Raw genomic sequence first — 20,122 nt, forward strand, 5'->3', positions numbered from 1 at the left:
AGAGTATGTATCCCAGTTATATTTAGAGAGTAATGGAAAACAAGAAATATGTGCCATAAGTTGAAGATAAAAAGATCAAAAGATGGGCAGACAGACACCAGGCAGTGGAAAAGAAGTGCTGGCACTAAAAAGGTACTAAAAGGCTAAAAGAGGGAGATTTAGTGTTGATTAACTGATGATGAAAACTGCTGATGCTGGTATTTATAGAAGAGAAACGGTAGACACCATGCAAGCAAAAAGCAATGGGCCAGTTCATTGAGATTTCTAAAGCATCTTCTGCTGTCAGTACATTAACAACTGCAAAAAGCTTGGTTCTAACAAAATAATAAATAATAATAAGCTTTTCAGTATAACCAGAAAAGAAGAAAGGGAAATAAGTTAATCTTCTTGTTACATTTTCAACTGAGCTGATAATGAACTGTCTCTCTCTCTCTCAGTAACTACTTTTGTCTTCAGCTCTTTTTAATACATTTCCATTTGTTCTCCTCCCCTCTCATAGTCATTTAAGTCATTCTTTCTTTTTCCTCATCTTCCTCCTACACCTTCTTAGTTCCTCTTGTCAGGAAGGCGGAGGAACACTGTAGGCTGGTGGTTCCTCCTCAATATTTAATCCAAATTAAACATATAAGTGTGATTCTATATTCAATTATTTATAACAAGCTCCTCTTTGCCAAGACAGTCATCTTGCCACCCCCACCCCCTGCAACTCCCCCCCAACCAACCACCCTCTTCAGCCTTCAAAGAGGAAGAGCAGTTGGGGAGAAAAGTCACAATTTGCATAATTGGAAAAAGAACCTTTATGTAAAAGAGCTAAAAGACACGTGCATTTACGAGGGAGATAATTAGCCTTATCATCCAGACAAATTGGAAGAAATGCTTCTTTAGCATTATCTTTCACAGCGCTTATATAACACACCATCCGTATACTTCACACATCTGCTGTCCCATGTGTAAAAATCAGGAGATTGTGCATTAGTCTTTGACAAGCTTTGAAATGATTTCCCTGCTGTCATCCTAAAAACGGAGAAGCTCCTAATCTATCCGCTACCAGAACAGAAATATGTCTTCACCCTGCAAATGAGCAAATCATGAAAGCAAATAACAGAGAAAATTGTTTATGGCTGCAAAGAGCACATCTTAGATTTCTAATTTACTGCCATTCAAAAAAAACACAGCATTAAAATCTTACTATGACAAGTAGTGAAACTCAAACATCAAAGGAAAAAAAAATGGCTATAATTTTTGATCACACAATAGACGTACATTGCTCAAACTGAAATCTAAGTAAGATTAAAAATCTTGACTTGAGTACACATATTCTTATTTTTTTTAAAGGTAAGATAATTCTTAGTTTTTTTTTTGCCAGAGAATTCCTCTTGTTTTAAGAGTACTTTTACTTGTTTTGGGAAGTCTCGACAAGCCAAATTTTCTTGTTCCGTTGGCAGATAATTTATCTTATTTTAAGCATTACCTAATTTTTTTATATTTTTTTCTTATTTTTTAAGGCTGAGTTTTTGCAGTGTAAAAGTATGTACTGATAACAGTGAGGAAATTAAAACATATTTTTAGGGGTTGTGTGGGGCGGAGGGACTTTTGTGCATCCAAATTACCATCAGTAAAATGCACCTGTGTTCATAGTCCATAACATAAGCCTGCCCATACCATAACCTCACCACCACCATGGACCACTTGATCCGCAGCGCTGATGTCTCACCCACATGACGCCACACACACTGTCTGCCATCTGCCCCCAATAGTGTAAACTGGGATTCATCTGTTAAGAAAACACCTCTCCAACGTGCCAGACGCCACTGAATGTGAACATTTGCCCACTCAAGTTAGTTACAATGGCAAACTGTGGTCAGGTTGACGCCCCAATGAGGAGGACGAGCATGCTGATAAACTTTCTTGGGGCGATTTCTAACAATTTGTGGAGAAACTCTTTGGTTATGCCAACCGATTCCCTCATCAGCTGTCAGGGTGGCTGGTCTCAGACGACCTTAAAGGTGGGCATGCTGGATTTGGACGCTCTGGGTTGTTGTGGTTACACGTGATCTGCGGTTGTGAGGCCAGTTGGACGTTCTACCAAATTGTCTAAAACAGCTTTGGAGTCAGCTTATGTTTTAAAAATGAACATTCAATTCACGGGTTGGTGGACACTCCTGCTGTCAGCCTGCTATGGCACATTCCCTCAAAACTTGTGACATCTGTGGCATTGTGCTGTATGATAAAACTGCACATTTTAGTAGCCTTTTATTGGTCCCAGCCCAAGGCACACCTGTGCAGTAATCCTGTTGTCTAATCAGCATCTTGATATTCCACACCCCTGTGGTGGCATGGATCCTCTCAGCAAAGGAGAAATGCTCAATAGCACAGATTTAGACAGATTTGTTAACAATTATTGAAGGAAATGTTCTTTTGTGCATGTAGAAAAAGTTTTAGGTCTTTGAGTGCAGCCACTCAAGTGATGGTAATTTGGAGCAAACACAAAAGTGTTGCGTTTATATTTTAGTTCAGTGTAAGAAATACAGGGACCCTCTGACTGGCATCCTTTCAGACCAATACACTAACAACAAATAATGTTTCATGATGCCAGTAAAGAATCAACTTGTTATTCATCCTGGTTTTGTGACCGAGCTTCTGACCTGGTTGTTAACTTAAAATACAAGCTCAAGTAAACTGTGATCACATAGACTACAGATAGTTTGCTAAGGCATATATTGCCCAAAAGCAAAATAAAACAACAAACAAAAACATCCTCACTATATTAGAGGTAGTGACTCACATTAAGTTAGAAGAATTTAAAGAACATGGAAATTTCACTGATGGGCTTCACAAAATTCATCTTCTAAAAAGGCTTCTCACTCTTACAGGGTGGAAACTGTCTTTATTGTACATTTTCTATCTTTGTTCTTGTTCTGGGATATCTTGTTTCTACACACTTAAACATGCATGCATACACACACTGCAATCATCGCTTTCTCATGTGGGGTTCAACATGGACTTCACACTAACAGAGCAGCAGAAACGTAGGTCTAACACATGTTTTAGTTCAATGGCTTTGTTTTGTAGGAGGTCAGAATACAACCTACAATAAAGTAAAAATGCACTTCAGATCATACAGTGGGGCTCCAAAGTTTGGGCACCCCTGGTAAAAATTTATTTTAATGTGCAAATAAGGAACTTTTAAAAGATGGAAAATCTCAAAAAGGCATCAAAGTACAGTTTAGACATTCTTATAACATGTCAAAAAAAGTTACATCCTATTTCCTTCAAAATATGGCGTCTGTAAAAGTTCGGGCACCCTGCAGAGTTAGTACCTTGTACGTCCCCAATTTGACAACAGAGACCTGACAGTGTCCTGGATTGTTTACAGTTAGTGTCTGGAAAGACCAGTCAATGTCAATCTCAAAGGTTTTAAATGCTCAGACTCATCTGACCTTGCCTCAACAATCGGCACCATAGGTTCCTCTAAGCAGCTGTCAAGAACACTGAAACTGAAAATAGTTGATGATCACAAAGTAGGAGAAGGGTGTAAGAAAATAGCAAAGTGTTTTCAGATGCTAATATCCTCTGTTCCGAATGTAATCAAGAAATGGCGGTCATTGGGAACAGAGGAAGTTAAAGCAAAATCTGACAGACCAAGGAAAATATCAGACAGAACAGCTCGCAAGATTGTAAGAAAAGCAAGTCAAAACCCAAGTTTGACTGCACAATCCCTCCAGGAAGATCTGGCTAATGCTGGAGTTATGGTGCACTATTCCACTATAAAGAGGTACATGTACAAATATGGCCTTCATGGAAGAGTCATCAGAAGGAAACTTCTTTTACGTCCTTATCACAAAAATTTGCATTTGAAGTTTGCAAAGGAACATATAGACAAGCCTGATGCATTTTGGAAACAAGTTCTGTGGATTGATGAGGTTAAAATTGAACTTTTTGACTGGAATGAGCACAGGTACGTTTGGAGAAGAAAGGGCACACAATTTAATGAAAAGAACCAGCCACTCAAGTGATGGTAACTGTTAAGCCACCCCCACCATGTTAAGCCACCCCCATGCTAATTGTTAAGTATGGGGGTGGATCAATCATGCCTTGGGGTTGTATTGCAGCCAGTGGCACAGGGAGCGTCACGAGAATAAGGAAAAATGGATTCAATGAGACTTGAGCAAATTTTGGATGCTAACCTAATGCCATTTGTGAAAAAGCTGGAGTTAAAGAGAGGATGGCTTCTACAAATGGATAACGATCCTAAAAACACCTCAAAATCCAGGGTGGATTACATCAAGAGGCATGAACTGAAGGTTTTGCCATGGCCTTCACAATCTCCTGACCTCAACATAATTGAAAGTCTATGGATAGACCTTAAAAGAGCAGTGCGTCACAGATGGCCCAGAAATCTCAGATCTGGAAGACTTTTGCAAGAAAGAATGGGTGAAGATACCTCAAACAAGATTCAAAAGACTATTGGCTGGCTATAAAAAGTGTTTACAAGCATACTTGCCAAATGGGGGAATAGAAGGTACTAACTATGCAGGGTGCCCAAACTTTTTGCAGAGGCCATTTTTTGTTTTCTGTTATTTTAAAAGTTAAAATGATGGAAATAAGATTGAACTTCTTTTGACGTGTTATAAGAATGTCTAATCTGTAATTTGACACCTTTTGGAGATGTTCCATCTTTTGTTAGCTTCTTTTTGGCACATTAAAATAAATTTTTACCAGGGGTGCCCAAACTTTGGAGCCCCACTGTATTTATAATAATGAAGCTTAAATGACTATGGTCCCTGTGTAAAAAGCTGCACTGGTTTAAATGGAAGAGAACAAATTCTGTCACGTATAAGTAGATAAATGCTTCAACACTTTCCATGTAGAATTGCCTGGCAAATAGGCTGGTGGAGGAGATAGTGCATGTGATGTCTATCAGCATGAGAAATATGAGGGTAAAATCCCTTTTGTAAGAGAGGAAGACAATAGCCAGTTCTCATTCTCATGGTTGGAAGTACTGACTTTTTAGCAAAGCTGCCAGCTTCTCTGATCCGTGACCATATGCACACAATGATCTTGAGTGTCGGAGTGATAATGCAAAGATCATAAAATGTTTGTAATTGACAGTAAGCAGCATGTAAACAGTCTGCCAACATATATGTCTGTTATCTGTAGAGAACAGAAAAAATAAAAAGACTTTTGACCAGAGATCAGAGGTCCGAAACCAGTGTCACTCTCCTACTTAATCCATTTTTTTAAAATCTTATTTATTGTTGATAATGTTTGGTTTACTTTTTACAGCCAAAAAAAGCTTTGGCCATTAATCATTCTTTAAATGAAATTATTAAAATTCTACAAGCTCTAATGCATGTTAAGCTGTGACATTACTGCATCTTAAGTTTTTTTTTTTTTTTTACAGCTATACATTGTTATACATTGTTAGAGTTTAAAAAAGAAACAACCCCCCCCCCCCCCCCCCCCCCCACCACCACCACCACCAAAAAAAAAAAACCTCCAACATGGTAACAAAGTTTTTTTCCATGGATGCATATAATGCAGAGATAGCACCTTGGCAAAGAAAATGTTTAAAATCTCCCAGTTTGTGTTGTCATCTGGATTTAATTGTTCTTTGTGACAGTTTTTTTCTTTTCAGCGATGCATGCATAACTCCTTGTTGTGCAACCTGGAGCTGGCTACATATTCATCAACCAAAAAAAATTATGTTCTCATCCAAAATCAAAGCAGCAAAAGTGCTGTTGTGCGTTTATAGCAAAATATAACTCCAAAACTAGCTGAACCAAAATTAAAAGTAAAAACTAACAGGGTTGTGTGGAGTAAACTCCTTTTGGGGCATGTTAGAGTAAATTGCATATGTGTTATTGCTTAATATCAGCCAGCCACCACTCTGTGGTTATCCCAAGTTGTTATATTATTTTCTCTGTGATGTGTATGTGGGAGCTTTAATTGTGAAGACTACGGCGTGACGGAAGCCTGTCTGCGCCTGTTACGGTTTGAAACTGTTTTTCTGCGCAGTTATCATTGTTTGCTGGTGAGGTTGAGCTGGTAAGAGACACTGTACTTAAAAACCTATTTATTTCATGTATAATGTATATTTGTTGGAATTCATGTGTACATGCTTAAATATTCTGTTTGTTCATTTTGTTTTCCAGTTGTTTATCTGGCAATGACACGGTTGTTATGAGGCTACTGTAGCTAGCTTGTGTGTTGCACATTCAATAAATGTCTGCAACACAGTGACCGGTTGTTGGAGTAAGACACTGTTTCACCAGTTAAACACACCCTGTGCGGTGGGAGTTATTGCGCTAACAGTAGTTAGCGTAGTAAAACCGTACAATGGTGTCTTTAAAAGTTTACCGATTGCTCAATCTGGTTTATATAGATATGTAGTTTATGTAGTGTGTTTGTATCCCAGTCTTTGTGGTAGAGTTTAACCAAAAACTATAAGTTGTTTCTTGGAGGAAAAACTAAAACTCTGATACCTCCGACAATAGGTTGGGTGAATGACCTGAGCATGCATGACATTCCTAGCCTTAAAAACACAGTTTATCAGAATGAAAAATGAGACACACAGAAGGAGAGAGGCTTTGCATTCTGGTAAAAACATCAGCACACCACTTTATATTCTCATTGAGATTAGTGCTGTGGTTTCAGCATACATAAAGATTTATTTCTATTGTATTACACATCAAATGTTTACCTTGATATTAGTCTTCAATTCATCAAATCCTCTGGAGGTACTGTCCTTAAGATCATACAGGTATACAGTATCATTTTCAATGTATTATTTGTTAACTTAGTGTATAACAGAAATACCTCTGTATTATATAGCAAAAAACCCTTCTATTTCTGTGTAGCTGCATTATTTTCAGGATGACAGCTGAAATATTTTATCTTCTAAAGAACCAAATTAATCATAAATTTAAAAAACAAACAGACAAAATACACTGAAGTAAAAACAGCGAGTAGCCTATGCATATGATCCTTCACTAGTTAGAGAACAAGTCATCATGAAGGTTATTCAACAAGACCGGAGACTTCAGCAAAACGGCCCTTTTACAGGATGACTTACATACACAAGAGTATTCTGAAATTTAAAACAGCTGGAAAAATGCAGTTATTACCTAATCACAACAGTAAAGCAAGGTGGTACGTGTTGATGATACAGGCCCTACATGGGTTAAAGACATGTTTGGTAGATGACACTTTTCTCCACATGTTTGGCACAGGTGTGATATTCTAGGAGGTAAAGGTGATGGAGCGCTCTCACCAGGACAATAGCATGCAGGGCCTTAAGCAGCTCCAGACAGATCTCATGCACAAACCAGAACAAAATCTCCCGGAAGCGGTCTGAAAGCCATTCTCCATGGCCTCATCAAACTCCTTCCATGCCTGAGTTTCTGCCTAAATTTTTGCCGCTTAGCCTCTCTTTGGTCCCGTCAGCTACCTGAGGAGTCCCACAAGCCAAAGAGGACCGTTGTGAGTCTGGTTGGCCACCTCAGCAATGGAGGCATGGAAAACAGTCCACTTGGAGAACGGGCTTATATTTACCTCTGCCAAGGAGGTTATGTTTTTACCAGCATTTATCTGTTTGTCTGTTAGGGACAGATTTTCATGAAATTTTCAGGAGTTGTTGGAAATGGGAAAAGGAAGAACAGATTTAATTTTGGTGGTGATCCAGATCACTGTTTGGACAATATAGGGAGAACTGTGGCCCTTGGTGGAGGTTTGCACTCTCCAAGTGCTTTTCTAGTTGGATATTCCCTGAGCGTCCCCCACAAACTGTTCTACAATTTAACCCCACAAATTAGAATACAAAAATGTTCCTGGCTAGAAAAACTGTGGGTAGTGTCTGCAGTTTTAAAAACTGATCCCTGCAAACAATCAGGAAAAGATACATTTGCCTGTCTTGATATGTTCACATAAGGTTGAGACATTTTTAGGGAGTGATAATACAGTTGGAAGTTTCAATGACAGTGGTAACACTCAAGTAAAATCAGAGCAAGGCAGCATCAGATTATCTGAGCTTTACAGCTGCTCATGCAGAATAATTCACATCCAATTGTTCACCCAGATGTTTAAAAGCTCCATCAGGGCAGCATCAGTCAGACCCTGGCATCCCACAGAGGGTGAAATCAATCCATTTACATGCTGCTCCACCATGACAAATACTGGGCTGCCCACCTAATTCAGTGTGTGGTGCTGAATCTTTGTATACAATGTCTATTTTATTGGGACACTGAGAGTTTATGTTATGGCCAGGAAAACTGATCTTTAAAACAAAGTCATTCACCTACAATAGAAAATAGGAAAGACTGTCCACTAAATGCCTGAGTGAGTTTTATAAAACATCCCGATTGATGTGTTTTCAGACACTGTGCTGGACTTGAGGACTGCATTTTCACTGAAAGTTAGAACTTATGGAAATACCATTGGGTGTCTGTGTTTACAACTTATTACAAATTCATCAGCTAATACTACCATCAGTCAAGGATCAAAGCACTGCAGCAGGTTATGATAACCCCATAAAAAGTGCAGCACAGTCTGTGTTTTTGCCCACATTTCCAGTGTATAGTTAAAGAAAACTTAAAATGAAATAATATAAATCTATTTTCGTAACTGCTTGTTCCAGTTAAGGGTTATGGGTAAGCTGGAGCCCATCCCATTGGGCGAGAGAGGGTACCCTGGACAAATTGCCAGTCCTTCACAGATAGACAAACAACTATTCATGCTCACCCTCACTACCAGGAACAATTTAGAGAAACCAATTAACTTAATATGCATGTCAAGGGATGGTGGGAGGAATTCAAAGTGTCCGGCGAGAACCCACGCATACACAGAAAGAACATGCAAACTCTGCACAGAAAGGCCACCATTCAAACCTCCTGTTCAGCCAAGGCTACACCATTGTGCAGCCAATATAAAATTTTTACTATTATTATTATTACTAAACACCGGTATAGGTATATGAAAACCCCTAATCAGTAAAGTTAGTCAGAGAAAAAGGTTTCCTCTTGCTAAAGAACATAAAGATTGGACTCTGAAGCAAGATGTGGCCTGATGAGTCTAGATTTACCTGTTTCTGGTGTCTATGGTAAAAGTCTGTGGTTGCAACACTTTGATGTGCGGTTGCTGCACTTTGTCGGGTCTAAGTTCGGCAACATTAGGTGCCCAAAAAACAAGGTCAAATAAATATAACCCACTGAATGACCAGGTTTTACCATTAATGAATTCTTTCTTCCTTGACGGTACAGGCATATTTCAACATGACAATGTCAGGATTCAACAGCCTTAAATTGTCAAAGAGTTGTTCAGAGAGCATCTGTGACACATGGGTTGGCCTCCACAGAGTCCAGCCCTGGACCCCACTGAGAATCTTTAGGATGTGCTGGAGAAAGCTTTGCTCAGTGGTTGGAGTCTCCCATTATCAATACAAGATCTTGGTAAAAACTTAACGTAATGCTGGATGCAAAGAAATCTTTGTGGCATTGCAGGAGCTTATCAAAAACAATCACAGCCACATCAAATGCCTGTTGTAATCAAAGCTTATGGTGGTCCAACCAAATATTAGTGTTTGACGTTTTTTGGTGGGGACTTTTTTTTTTTTTTTTAGCCAGGAAGTGCATTACAGGATGAAACCCAAATGATTCCTACATCATCAATGTTTCTCTCGAAACCAGCATCTTGTATTCTCTTCTTGAGTGCACATGCTAAGTATAAATAATGGAAAGCCCTATTTTTCCACTCGGTCTCTTGCATAACACAACTTTACCACAACTGTAAAACGTGTGTTTACCTTAAAACTTAATGACCTGTGCTTTGGGGACTTGCTCCTTGTTAAATGAAGATACATCCCCAAAATGTAACTGAGATAACAGATTTAGGTCGTCTATACATGGGTATTACTACAGACATACAAGCAGAAAGACACAAGCACTACACAAACAACCTCATTCAACTGCTGGTTTCTAGGGACTGAAATTTCATCCCATAAGCGAGGGGCTTGCTTGACTATTTTGTTTGACATGACTTATACCTTGACTAAGTGCCAAAGTTACAAAATTGCACCGAGCCATGTTTGGAGAAAGAAAGCTTAAACCTATTCTCACTTTCCACCACTAGATGACAGACATGTGAATCGGCCATCAAAACTTGGCCGCTGTCAACAATTGGCTGCTGCCGTCAAAGACCACAAGGCCTTCAACTTGTGATGCTACTACATAAAATTACGTGAGAATTCAAAAACTCTGGTGTCTCAAGGGTTAAACACTTCCAAAGAGGTAAAAAGTAGAGGGCAGCAAGTCCCAGAAGTCATCTGAATATATTTACATCTGCTTAACATTACATGTCACACATAAAAGACGACATAATATCTGCTTCATTTGAAGTTTCGTGATCAGAAAGCTGGGGTCTGCATGTTTCTGTTCAGTTATTAAGACATTCATCCTGTATGTACTCGTGTGTAAAATGTCTGAAAGAGATTTACTGACCAGTTCCTTCTTTTTCATGCACTCCATGAGAATGATGAAGAGATGCTGGGCCTGTGTGCGGCTGTAGGTGAACGTCTTCTGGATGGTCACCAGCAGCTGGTCTCTTAGAGACTCATTAATGATGCTGCAGGGACAAAGGAATGAAGGGTAAAACAAGAAAGTCAGGAGGTAATCAGATCAAAGATGAAAAGTCATAGTTTATTTGTCATTAAGTTAGAACAATGTTGGCTGAGACTTATACCACCTCTGCATCCTTGGCCAGGTATGAATTTTATATATTATTTATATATAAACAAATAAATATTATATATATATATATATATATATATATATATATATATATATATATATATATATATATATATATATATATATATATATATATATGTATATATGTTTTTGAGAAAGAAAGCAAAATGATTTTTCTAAGTTCTAATCAGGACATTTTTCCAATAAAATGATAGACAATAACATTAATCTTCATATAAAATTGTAAAAAAAAGTTAATTTCTCCACAAAGGATACAGTAATTATAAGCCAGCATAATTATTTTCAGTTATCAAGATTACAAATAATCAATAACAGGTTTCACTCTAGCAGTTTTTCCTAATTTCAATGTACAATTCTGAGTATTTGTCCTTGGACTTTTACATGATGTGTACATGTAAGCACATACCCTCCATCCTCCGAGTATTTGTGTCCGAAGGCCAAGATGTCTGAGGCTCTACCACTGCCATCACACACCACCACAGGGACTGGGGGAGTGTCTCTGAGGTACTCCAGCACTATGGAGATCACATTAGGTCCACCTTCTACGATAAGCGCTACCACTGGTACACCCTGGCCAATCCCTTCACAGGAAGTGAGAGTGGGAGAAACAGGAGGTGAGGTGCGATTGCAGAGGGGAAAAAACTATTTCAATACAGAAAAAAAAAAACAAAGGCAAACAGGGAAGAAAGAAATGACATCAACTATACTGGATTCATAAATAGAAAATCTATTTTTGAAGAAAATTTATGAGCAGCAAGATGGAAATTTGACAACTGTGATGTCACATGATGCTTCTGCCATGGTACTTCTAATTTAAGGAGAAAAGATACTTGTGACAAATATATCCAGCCTTCTTTGTGCTTTGCTTTTTTCATAGAGAGAGGAGACAGACAGTCCGTGTGTGCACATTTGGACTTTTATGACTTATATGTTCTACTAAAATGATGTAAGATTTTCTTGTTGAACTAGATGGTGCCTGGTAATATACAATGTTTTGTTTTTTTTTTTTCAATAAAATTTCTCTGTTATGCATTGATGAGAGTGTTCCAAAATTAGAAAACAGATGAGACTATGTCTGACAGGTATTGTATTATTTTGTCATATCTGGATCAATTCCACATTGACCCTGATATGACTTGACTAACAGGTGTGATAAGGTGGTCAGACGCATCAATGCTCTCGCAATTCCTCCTTATTCTGCACACCTCAGACTTACAATTTAACTCCATGGTCTTGTTAACTGCAGAAATACTCAGACTATTAGACCCTCACAGGTCTGTTAGCGGTTACGGTTATTGTCACCGAAACATACACATAAACTGATCATAATAGGATCACAGGTGCACAAAATGCAACCAGAAGTTACAGAAGATGCCAATTTGTTGGAAATATCCTATTATGCATCACCAATTATATGAAATTCTCATTCCCTATAAAACTACCAATTAACTTTGTTTCAGTAAAAATAAAGAAGCCATAACCTTTCCCTTTATTTTCTTCTGCGTTGACCAAAACAGCATAAATGTTTTCGTCTGACCAAGCACGATGCTTCTCAGAGCCCCGAGACAAGAAAGTTCTGCATGGCTGAAGTGTTGAGAGCAAGCCACATCACGTCCCCAATTATGTTGCCTCAATTAACAAGATAAAAATTTGTGCTGCTCATGGAGTATGTAGCAAATCAGGAGCTGAATACCAGAACAAAATGCTACATGAGCTGTTGAACATGGGCTAATGGACAAATCTGCACACTCTTTACACATCTCAGAGGGGAAACAGCAGACCTGAGGAGATTTCTTCAGATCTACTGAAGAAAGGTGCAGGTGTCATGAAAATATAACAAATAAAGACCATACTCAATTCAAATTCAGTATTTTCTGCTAAATTTATTTTAATTCCTTTGCTAATTTTTGTGTTTTGTTTTCTTTTTTCAGAAATGCACCGTAGGAAGCACAGTAAAATTCTGTATATGACTGGCTTCCTTCCGTTGTAAAGCACTTTGCTCAGCAAGACTAGAAAAAAAGAAATAATAACAGGCAGACAGTTATAATTAGTGTGATAGCTACCACAGCAGCTGCTGGAGGAGCGGCAGAACACAAATTACACTGACTGTTCATTACAGAGACATACTCACACTTATAGTCACTGTAAATTGAACAATTTACAGTAACCGGACTGTCAAAGGAATTCAAAAACTGAAAAACAACAATAAAAAAGTTTAGTATCTATGAAATACTAAGATGAAAAATGTACATTCTTGTTCTGTCTAATAACAAATGAATGCATGTGTTGATGACTCTCAAGACATGATTTTGTGACCTTCTCCAACTTCTGTTTCAGTCACAGACATGTCTGTCTATAGAGACAAATTGTACAACAGAGACCTGCTCTTTCTCACGTTGTGTCCACCTCTGAAGTTTTTCTTTCCGTAAGCACCTCGTTCATCCCCATTCGCTCTCACTTTCATTCATGAAGTTGTGTCATATGTTGGGTGTGCTGGGTCTTCTAATTCAAAAACTGTGTAAATGCCTCATCTTCCCCCACCCACTCTCTCATCTTTATCTGCATAATTCACAGAGCAGAAAGCAGAGTCTCTCTCAACCACTCACACACACACACACACACACACACACGCACAAGCGTACATTTTTGGGAGTGCACTACCAATACGATGTGTCTCACACAGCCTTATGCTGCCTTGCAACAGGGACAGTTATGTAAGGAGAATATTTTAGGGGCTTTGTCTACTTCAAAGAGGTAAAACGTCACTGTGCCAAGACACATCACACAACCCCACATGAACAGAGCATAATGTGACAGAGCAGAAGAGTAATGACTTGCATTTTGTATCGGACTCTTTTTCTCGTTTGTATGTCTGTTTCTGTTCTTTATTGCATGTTTGTGTACATGTGGGCACATCTGCAAGCTTGCAGTTGTGTCAGATCAGACATTGATATTGATGACTAGTAAGCTTTGGAGGCAATGCTGCAGTATCTAAATTAGATTATTGTTCAGCTGAAACCCACTGAAGAGCAGATGAGGAGGGAAAGCACAGCTGTGTCATGGCTAATTGGGAGAAGAAATCCAGTGTGTGCACGCAAACACATGCAGACATACACAAGCATACCTACAATGTTACACAAACACACATAAGTCTGCACACACGGCAACACTTAATCACTAATGAAACTAATTTATCTTTTGACTGAATGCAACATCAAATTCTCTCATGTAAAGTTACCTTTTTTTTTTTATCAATAACTACAGAGAAAATGGATTTTTCTTCCTTTTGCGAATGTGGATGCAAATTATTACAAGTTGTGAGTCGGGCCTGTTGAGAATAAAACATGCTTGTTTGGAGGAAAATGGATCAAAAGACAAACTATTGCAGTGACTCTTAATATGAAATTCCTAGATTACCGTATCTGTCTTGTCTAAGGTTTATAAAACCTTTCAAGGAAAGCAAGTCTGAGAAAAGAAAACTTATTTTTAGATGTTTCCAAAATATCAAAGTAATCTTAGAAAATATTTATTTACTTATTTTCCCCACAAATCTTTCACCCAATTCAATATTACATTTTATTCTAATCTACAATGCTCTAATAATTCTTAAAGGGATAAACACAGACATCCCAGCCTACTCTGGTATGGCTGATACTCAGCTTGTGAACAGCAAGAAGCTAAGTCTCAGTTTTTCTTTCCATCTTTCATCAAGATTCAAAAGCTTCCCCATGAAAGTGCAAAGTTTTTGGTCTGCAGCTACTGTACAAGATCACAATCTCCCATAGGGGCAGTGAACACAGATTGTCTGAATGCATGGATGGCAAAACAAGGGATCAGAGATTCTTTTCCAGCTGCCTTGCTAAATGTGGCTCATTGAAAGGTACAATGTCAAAGAAACCTTACAGGACTGAGGCAATTCTGTATGTCTGCAGTGGAGTTAAAAAGATATTATCTCAGAATAAAGAAATATGTGGAACTTATATTAAACTGTAAAACATAAGAAAAATAACCAGGGTTATCTTGACTGAATTTAAGCCTGCCCGGTCAATGCAAGCAGCAAAAGACAGTGTTTTTTTTTTTTAGGTGCCCATAACAAAACATACAATAATGTTTCAGTCTTTATTGTCTGTAAGCACAGCATCATAGGGGCTAAAGGTAAAATGTGGGATGAATCAGTCGGTAATCTCTGCAAATACAATTTCAGAAAATTGCCATTTCAGTTTCTTTCTATACACAAAGTTTGATCTTCTCTTAAAGTAATGTTTACACTAAAAGGTTGTTTGTGGAGAATTGTGCTTGAAATAAAAAACTGCAGGTCCAGTTTCATATCCTGTCACATTTTTGCATTAATTTCTCCTAATATTATTGAGATGTTGGCTGTTTGCTCAAGATCTATAACTGACCTTTCCATCTTACTTTCCAGCACCAAGATAATCATTAGTACCCGGCTCAATATTGATCTCCAAATAGTGTAACCCAGAGCGTGCACCTTTTTTCTCTCGGAGTGTAGCTTATACAATGACAAAGAACATAGGAAACGGAGGGAGAGGAGTCAAACTCAAAAATGTTCTGAATCTGTTCAGGATGGGAGACATGAAAGTAACCAGTAAGAGCAGGATTCAGGGAGATTAAGTGTAGTTAGACACCAAGACACACATAAAATGCTTAAATGGTCCTAATTAAGGACACCAGCAATGACTCCTTTAGTGTGTACATGGGTGTGTGCTAGTGTCTGAGATTTTGTCCTTGTATATGTCAAATTTGCATCCACATGCCTAGAGGGGGTGTGCTCCAGAATGTAGGTCTCTGACAATCCCCTGAAATAAATAAATATATCATTTAAAAAAAAAAGGACAAAGAAAAAGGAAATCCTCTAATTTTATTTTTACTTTCTTTTTTTGTGTTGCTTTGACAGCAAATAAAAGTTCTGTGTTCTTGCAGAGTACAAAAGAGCTTTAACTCTACTGCAGTAATTACTGAAGCAGAGATTAGATCTGTAAGAGCAACAATATCTGACAGTGTCGCACCCTCAACCATTGCTCCTCACTTCTCTATGTTTTAGAAACACATGACAGAACTGTTGCATTTTTCTCAGTGACACACATCCAGTCGACAGCAAATTCAGCATCCATCTTGCATCCTGCCTGTACTGTGAGCTTTCTCCAGCCGGGAAAACATTTCTTCTTGACTCTTGTCTTATCCCTCTGTCCCAATTTCCATTTCTTTTCCACCCTTTCTCTGATGAAGTCTTTTTGTGCTTCTTTGCTGAATCAGTCATGGTGTGCGGTCAAAACGGCCAGTGTGTTGAAGTCAGCTTACTCACTTTTTTTTTTTGTCTTGTCCAGCATTTAAGCAAGCAGACTGATGTTCTGGATGCTGTGTTCTGCTGAGCAAATTTATTTTGCCAAGGGGAACTTTTATAGATGTAATGATCCCCTTGTATTTCTTGATTCTTATTTTATTTTTCTATTTGTTTTGGATAATAGTTTGTATTACAGAGTTTATGCTGCTGGACCTGACCGGAAAGGACAGGAAAGGGGCAGAAAGAGAACAGAAAAGAGAACAGAAAAAACAAAAGAAAGAGATCAATGCATACACGTATATGCACATACATACCCACCTACATATATATGTATATACATTCGCACATACATTATATATATACATATATACATACATACACACATACATACATACATACATACATACACACACACACACATATATATATATATATATATATATATATATATATATATATATATATATATATATATATATATATATATATATATATAGATATAGATATATATAGATATATATATATATATATATATATACCCATCCATACACATACATACATACATACATACATATGTACACACACATACCCACCCACACACATAAATATATACACCCACACAAGCCAACTCTAGATTCATGGTCCCTGTGGAGAACAAAACCATTGACAATCAGGAGGACCAGAAACTAGCAAGTTAAATCAAAAAGACAGAAAGAGAGCTACCTGCTGTTAATGAATAAACTTGCTGGATGACTCAGTGACTGTGACACATGCAGAACATTCATGCAGAACATTTAGAGTGGAACGTGTTCAGAGAAGAGAGATCGTGCCAATGTGACCCCGCCTGCCTACAGCTAGAGGAAGGCCAGGAGAACCCAGAGACCCGGGTAACCGACAGTCACCCCCAGGCACAGACCCCAACCACCCCACTCCGGAGCCAGCCATGCATCCGCCCAGGAGGTGGCGAAGGAGGTCCCCAACCAGAGTCCCCCGCAGTCAGGGGGAACAGGCCCCAGCAGGCCCAGGCCGGCAAGGGCCGATCCCGCCGGGCACCGGCCACCCACGGCAGACAGAGCGCAGGCCCCAGGGCCCCAAGAGCCCGAGAGCAGCCCCCCGCCCCCGCAGGCAGAGGGCACAGCCCACACTGACGGAGGACCAGGATCCCCAGACCGCCACCTAGCGGCAGCCAGGTCGCCCCCCAGTGCACCAGCTGCGCTCCCCGGGTACAGGAAACCACCCCCCCACCACCAAACCACACACAAATATACATGCACACCCTCCCTCCCCCAACACGCACTCCCCTCTCAGCCCCCATCCACACACCCCTCCGCAATCCACACACATCTCCCTTCACATACACAACCCCACCCCACCTCTACTCACTCATCCATACCAAGTCACACAAACTCCAACCGACCCCGCCCCCACACACGCTCACACCCCGCCACCCCGTCCCTCTACTTCTACCCAACCACACATGCCCCACCAAACACCCCTCCACCACCCACAGCCCCCCCTCCAAACTTCACCCTCACTCACACATCCCATTCGCATATACAACCCCCCCCCCCACACACACACACACATCCTCACTCCTCCAACACAGGCACACCCCATTACATACAACCCACCCACCAACATACCCCTCCACACACACACACACATCTACTCATCCGCACACATCCCTATCCCCTCACCCCCCTACCCACCTATATCCCCAACCCTAATCCCCCCGCCCCTCCCCAACCATCCATCTGTAACCCCATACACCCGCTCCCACACATCCTCACCTCACCCCTCCATCATGTCCCATGTGAGATGCCCCAGAGGGGGCAGAGGACAGGATGGCCCCGATCAGGGCTCCCCATAATTACCGCCCATCATTCCCAGCGTCCCCCCCACCACCCCACAGATGCAGCTGACCCAGCACCCCCCCAGGGCCGGCGACAACCCTTCTACAGCCAGGCCAGCCCAGGTCTAATGGATGGCACTCCCCCCCCCCCCCCCCCCATCAGTATCACCTTGATGGCCTTTCTCACCACCCAGCACCACGTGCACACCTCCCAATACCCTGCCTGTGTGTGATGGGGAGCGGGGAGGAAGAGGGGTCGAGGGATTTAAGTCTGGAGGAAAGTGAGCTTTCCTCCAGAAGGTGAGCCGCCCGCGGCACTAGGCATGCCCCCTACTCCCAGGGCCCCCCAAGGACCAGGACAAGCCAGGGGCAGTCATCCCCGTAACCAGAGCCTTCGGCGACTGAAACCAGAGAGTCATCACCGACCCAAGAGGGGACCAACCCACCACATGCAAAAGGGGGGCATGAGGACAAAGAAGAGGAGGGGCGGCAGAAGGGGAATCCCAGACCGATTGTCCACCGCCCCCTCACTCACAGAGGACACCCCCACCTGGGGACATGAAGTCCCCCCTTGTCCACACATCGGCACTTTCATGCACATCCGCCACTGTCTCAGCACACACACCTACAGCCACACACACACACACACACTTCCCGACACATACAGGTCCACTCAGCCACACATTCAGCCCACCCTCAAAACCATCCTCCTGACCCCCACGTCACATCCAGATCTCCCCCACCCCCATCCATCACATCTACACTTATCCACCAACCCACATGCACCACCCACTCCCCCATACATACACCCCTGCCCCATCGCCCCCCTCCCCCACACACACACATTCATAATTCGCCACGGCACATCCCATCCACACTATCAAACACCCCCCACTCCCCAAGTCCCAGGGTCGCAACCAGGCACCAGAGCATGTACCTGCCCGCCGCCGCCACCCCCAAGAGACAGGGGACAACCCCGGGCACCGGAGCCCGGACCCCACCCAGCCCACCCCACGGCAGCACAGGCGCCCGCTACGGAGTCAAGCCTGCCAACCCATCACCCGCCAGCAACCTCGCCCCGCCACCGCGTGGCAACTCCAGCCGCTGGCTCATCCAGGTCCACAGTAGGGCTAAAAACCTAGCCACTCCAGCAGTGGAGCAGTCAAAATCCCCCCCCCAGGAGCCCACCACAGACCCACAGCCTCTAGAGACCCCCAACCGGCCACCAAACCCGAGCGCAATAAGGTCACATTCTCCCCCCATACTAAGTGATGGAGCTGATCACAGGGGACCAGAGGGAATAAAGTTCAGCTGACTGATCTCTTGAGGAGGCAGACATCATCTCGACACTGATGTGATCTAATAAGAGATTTCTGAACTGCTGGATACACAGACTTTGTTTGCTTTTCCAGCTTAGAAGGATAGTTTTCTTTGCGATACATAAACTGGTGAGGATTAAGTTTGCAGAATTAAATTCTATGTTAATTTCACCCAAGTGACCCAATAGGCCCAGTTTGGGGTTTGTAGGGATGTTACATTTGAAGCAATTTGACAGATCTTTACATACCTGAAACCAGAATTCCTGGACAGGTGGGCAAGACCACAAAGCATGGTAGTAGCTGTCAATTGTGTTGCCAGTGCAGTGTGGACAGATGTTTGATTGTGACAGACCCATCCTGAACATCCTGTGTCCTGTATAATGAGTTCTATGCAGAATTTTAAATTTTATTAGTTGCATGTTTGAATTCTTAGTCATTGTAAATGTATTTGAACAGATTTGTGACCATTCATTTTGGTCAAAGTTACTAGATAAGTCTGCTTCCCATTTAGAAGTTGGGAGACATATGGAATCGTCTAGCTTTGATAGTAATCTATATATTTTGGATAACAGTTTTGGGGCATTGAGATTTAAGAATTCTGCAGCCCTGATAGGTAGCTGCAAGTTTAATTGATCAGGGGTGTATTTCTTACCTATAATAGATTTAAGTTGGTGGTATTCTAAAAATTTTGTGCTGCTGATTTCATATCGTGAAGTAATTATATCAAAAGGGAGAAAGTTCCCGTTTTCTATTAAATGTTCTAACTGTTTTATTCCTTTATTCTTCCACTGAGGGAAGTTTATCATTTTCCGGTTTTGCTGGATGTCGGGATTGTTCCAAAGAGGTGTAAGTTTGCATGGAATAAGCAAGGACTTGGTTAGTTTAA

At 40.8% G+C, this 20,122-nt stretch overlaps 1 protein-coding gene across 7 annotated transcripts in view; it reads right to left on the reverse strand.

Annotated features, from left to right (window-relative positions):
* Positions 1–20,122, reverse strand: part of trpm3 (transient receptor potential cation channel, subfamily M, member 3) — a gene marked incomplete at both ends in the record, with an annotated part of 138,639 nt that overhangs the window by 34,662 nt on the left and 83,855 nt on the right. For all 7 annotated transcript variants that reach the window (XM_079250682.1, XM_079250683.1, XM_079250681.1 and 4 more), the window contains 2 exons: positions 10,494–10,617; positions 11,170–11,344. In XM_079250682.1, the coding sequence (XP_079106808.1) occupies positions 10,494–10,617; positions 11,170–11,344 (299 nt within the window). The remainder of the gene's footprint in view (positions 1–10,493; positions 10,618–11,169; positions 11,345–20,122) is intronic.

This window comes from Telmatherina bonti, assembly GCF_933228915.1.
Source record: "Telmatherina bonti genome assembly, chromosome: 13".
NCBI classification, from domain to species: domain Eukaryota; kingdom Metazoa; phylum Chordata; class Actinopteri; order Atheriniformes; family Telmatherinidae; genus Telmatherina; species Telmatherina bonti.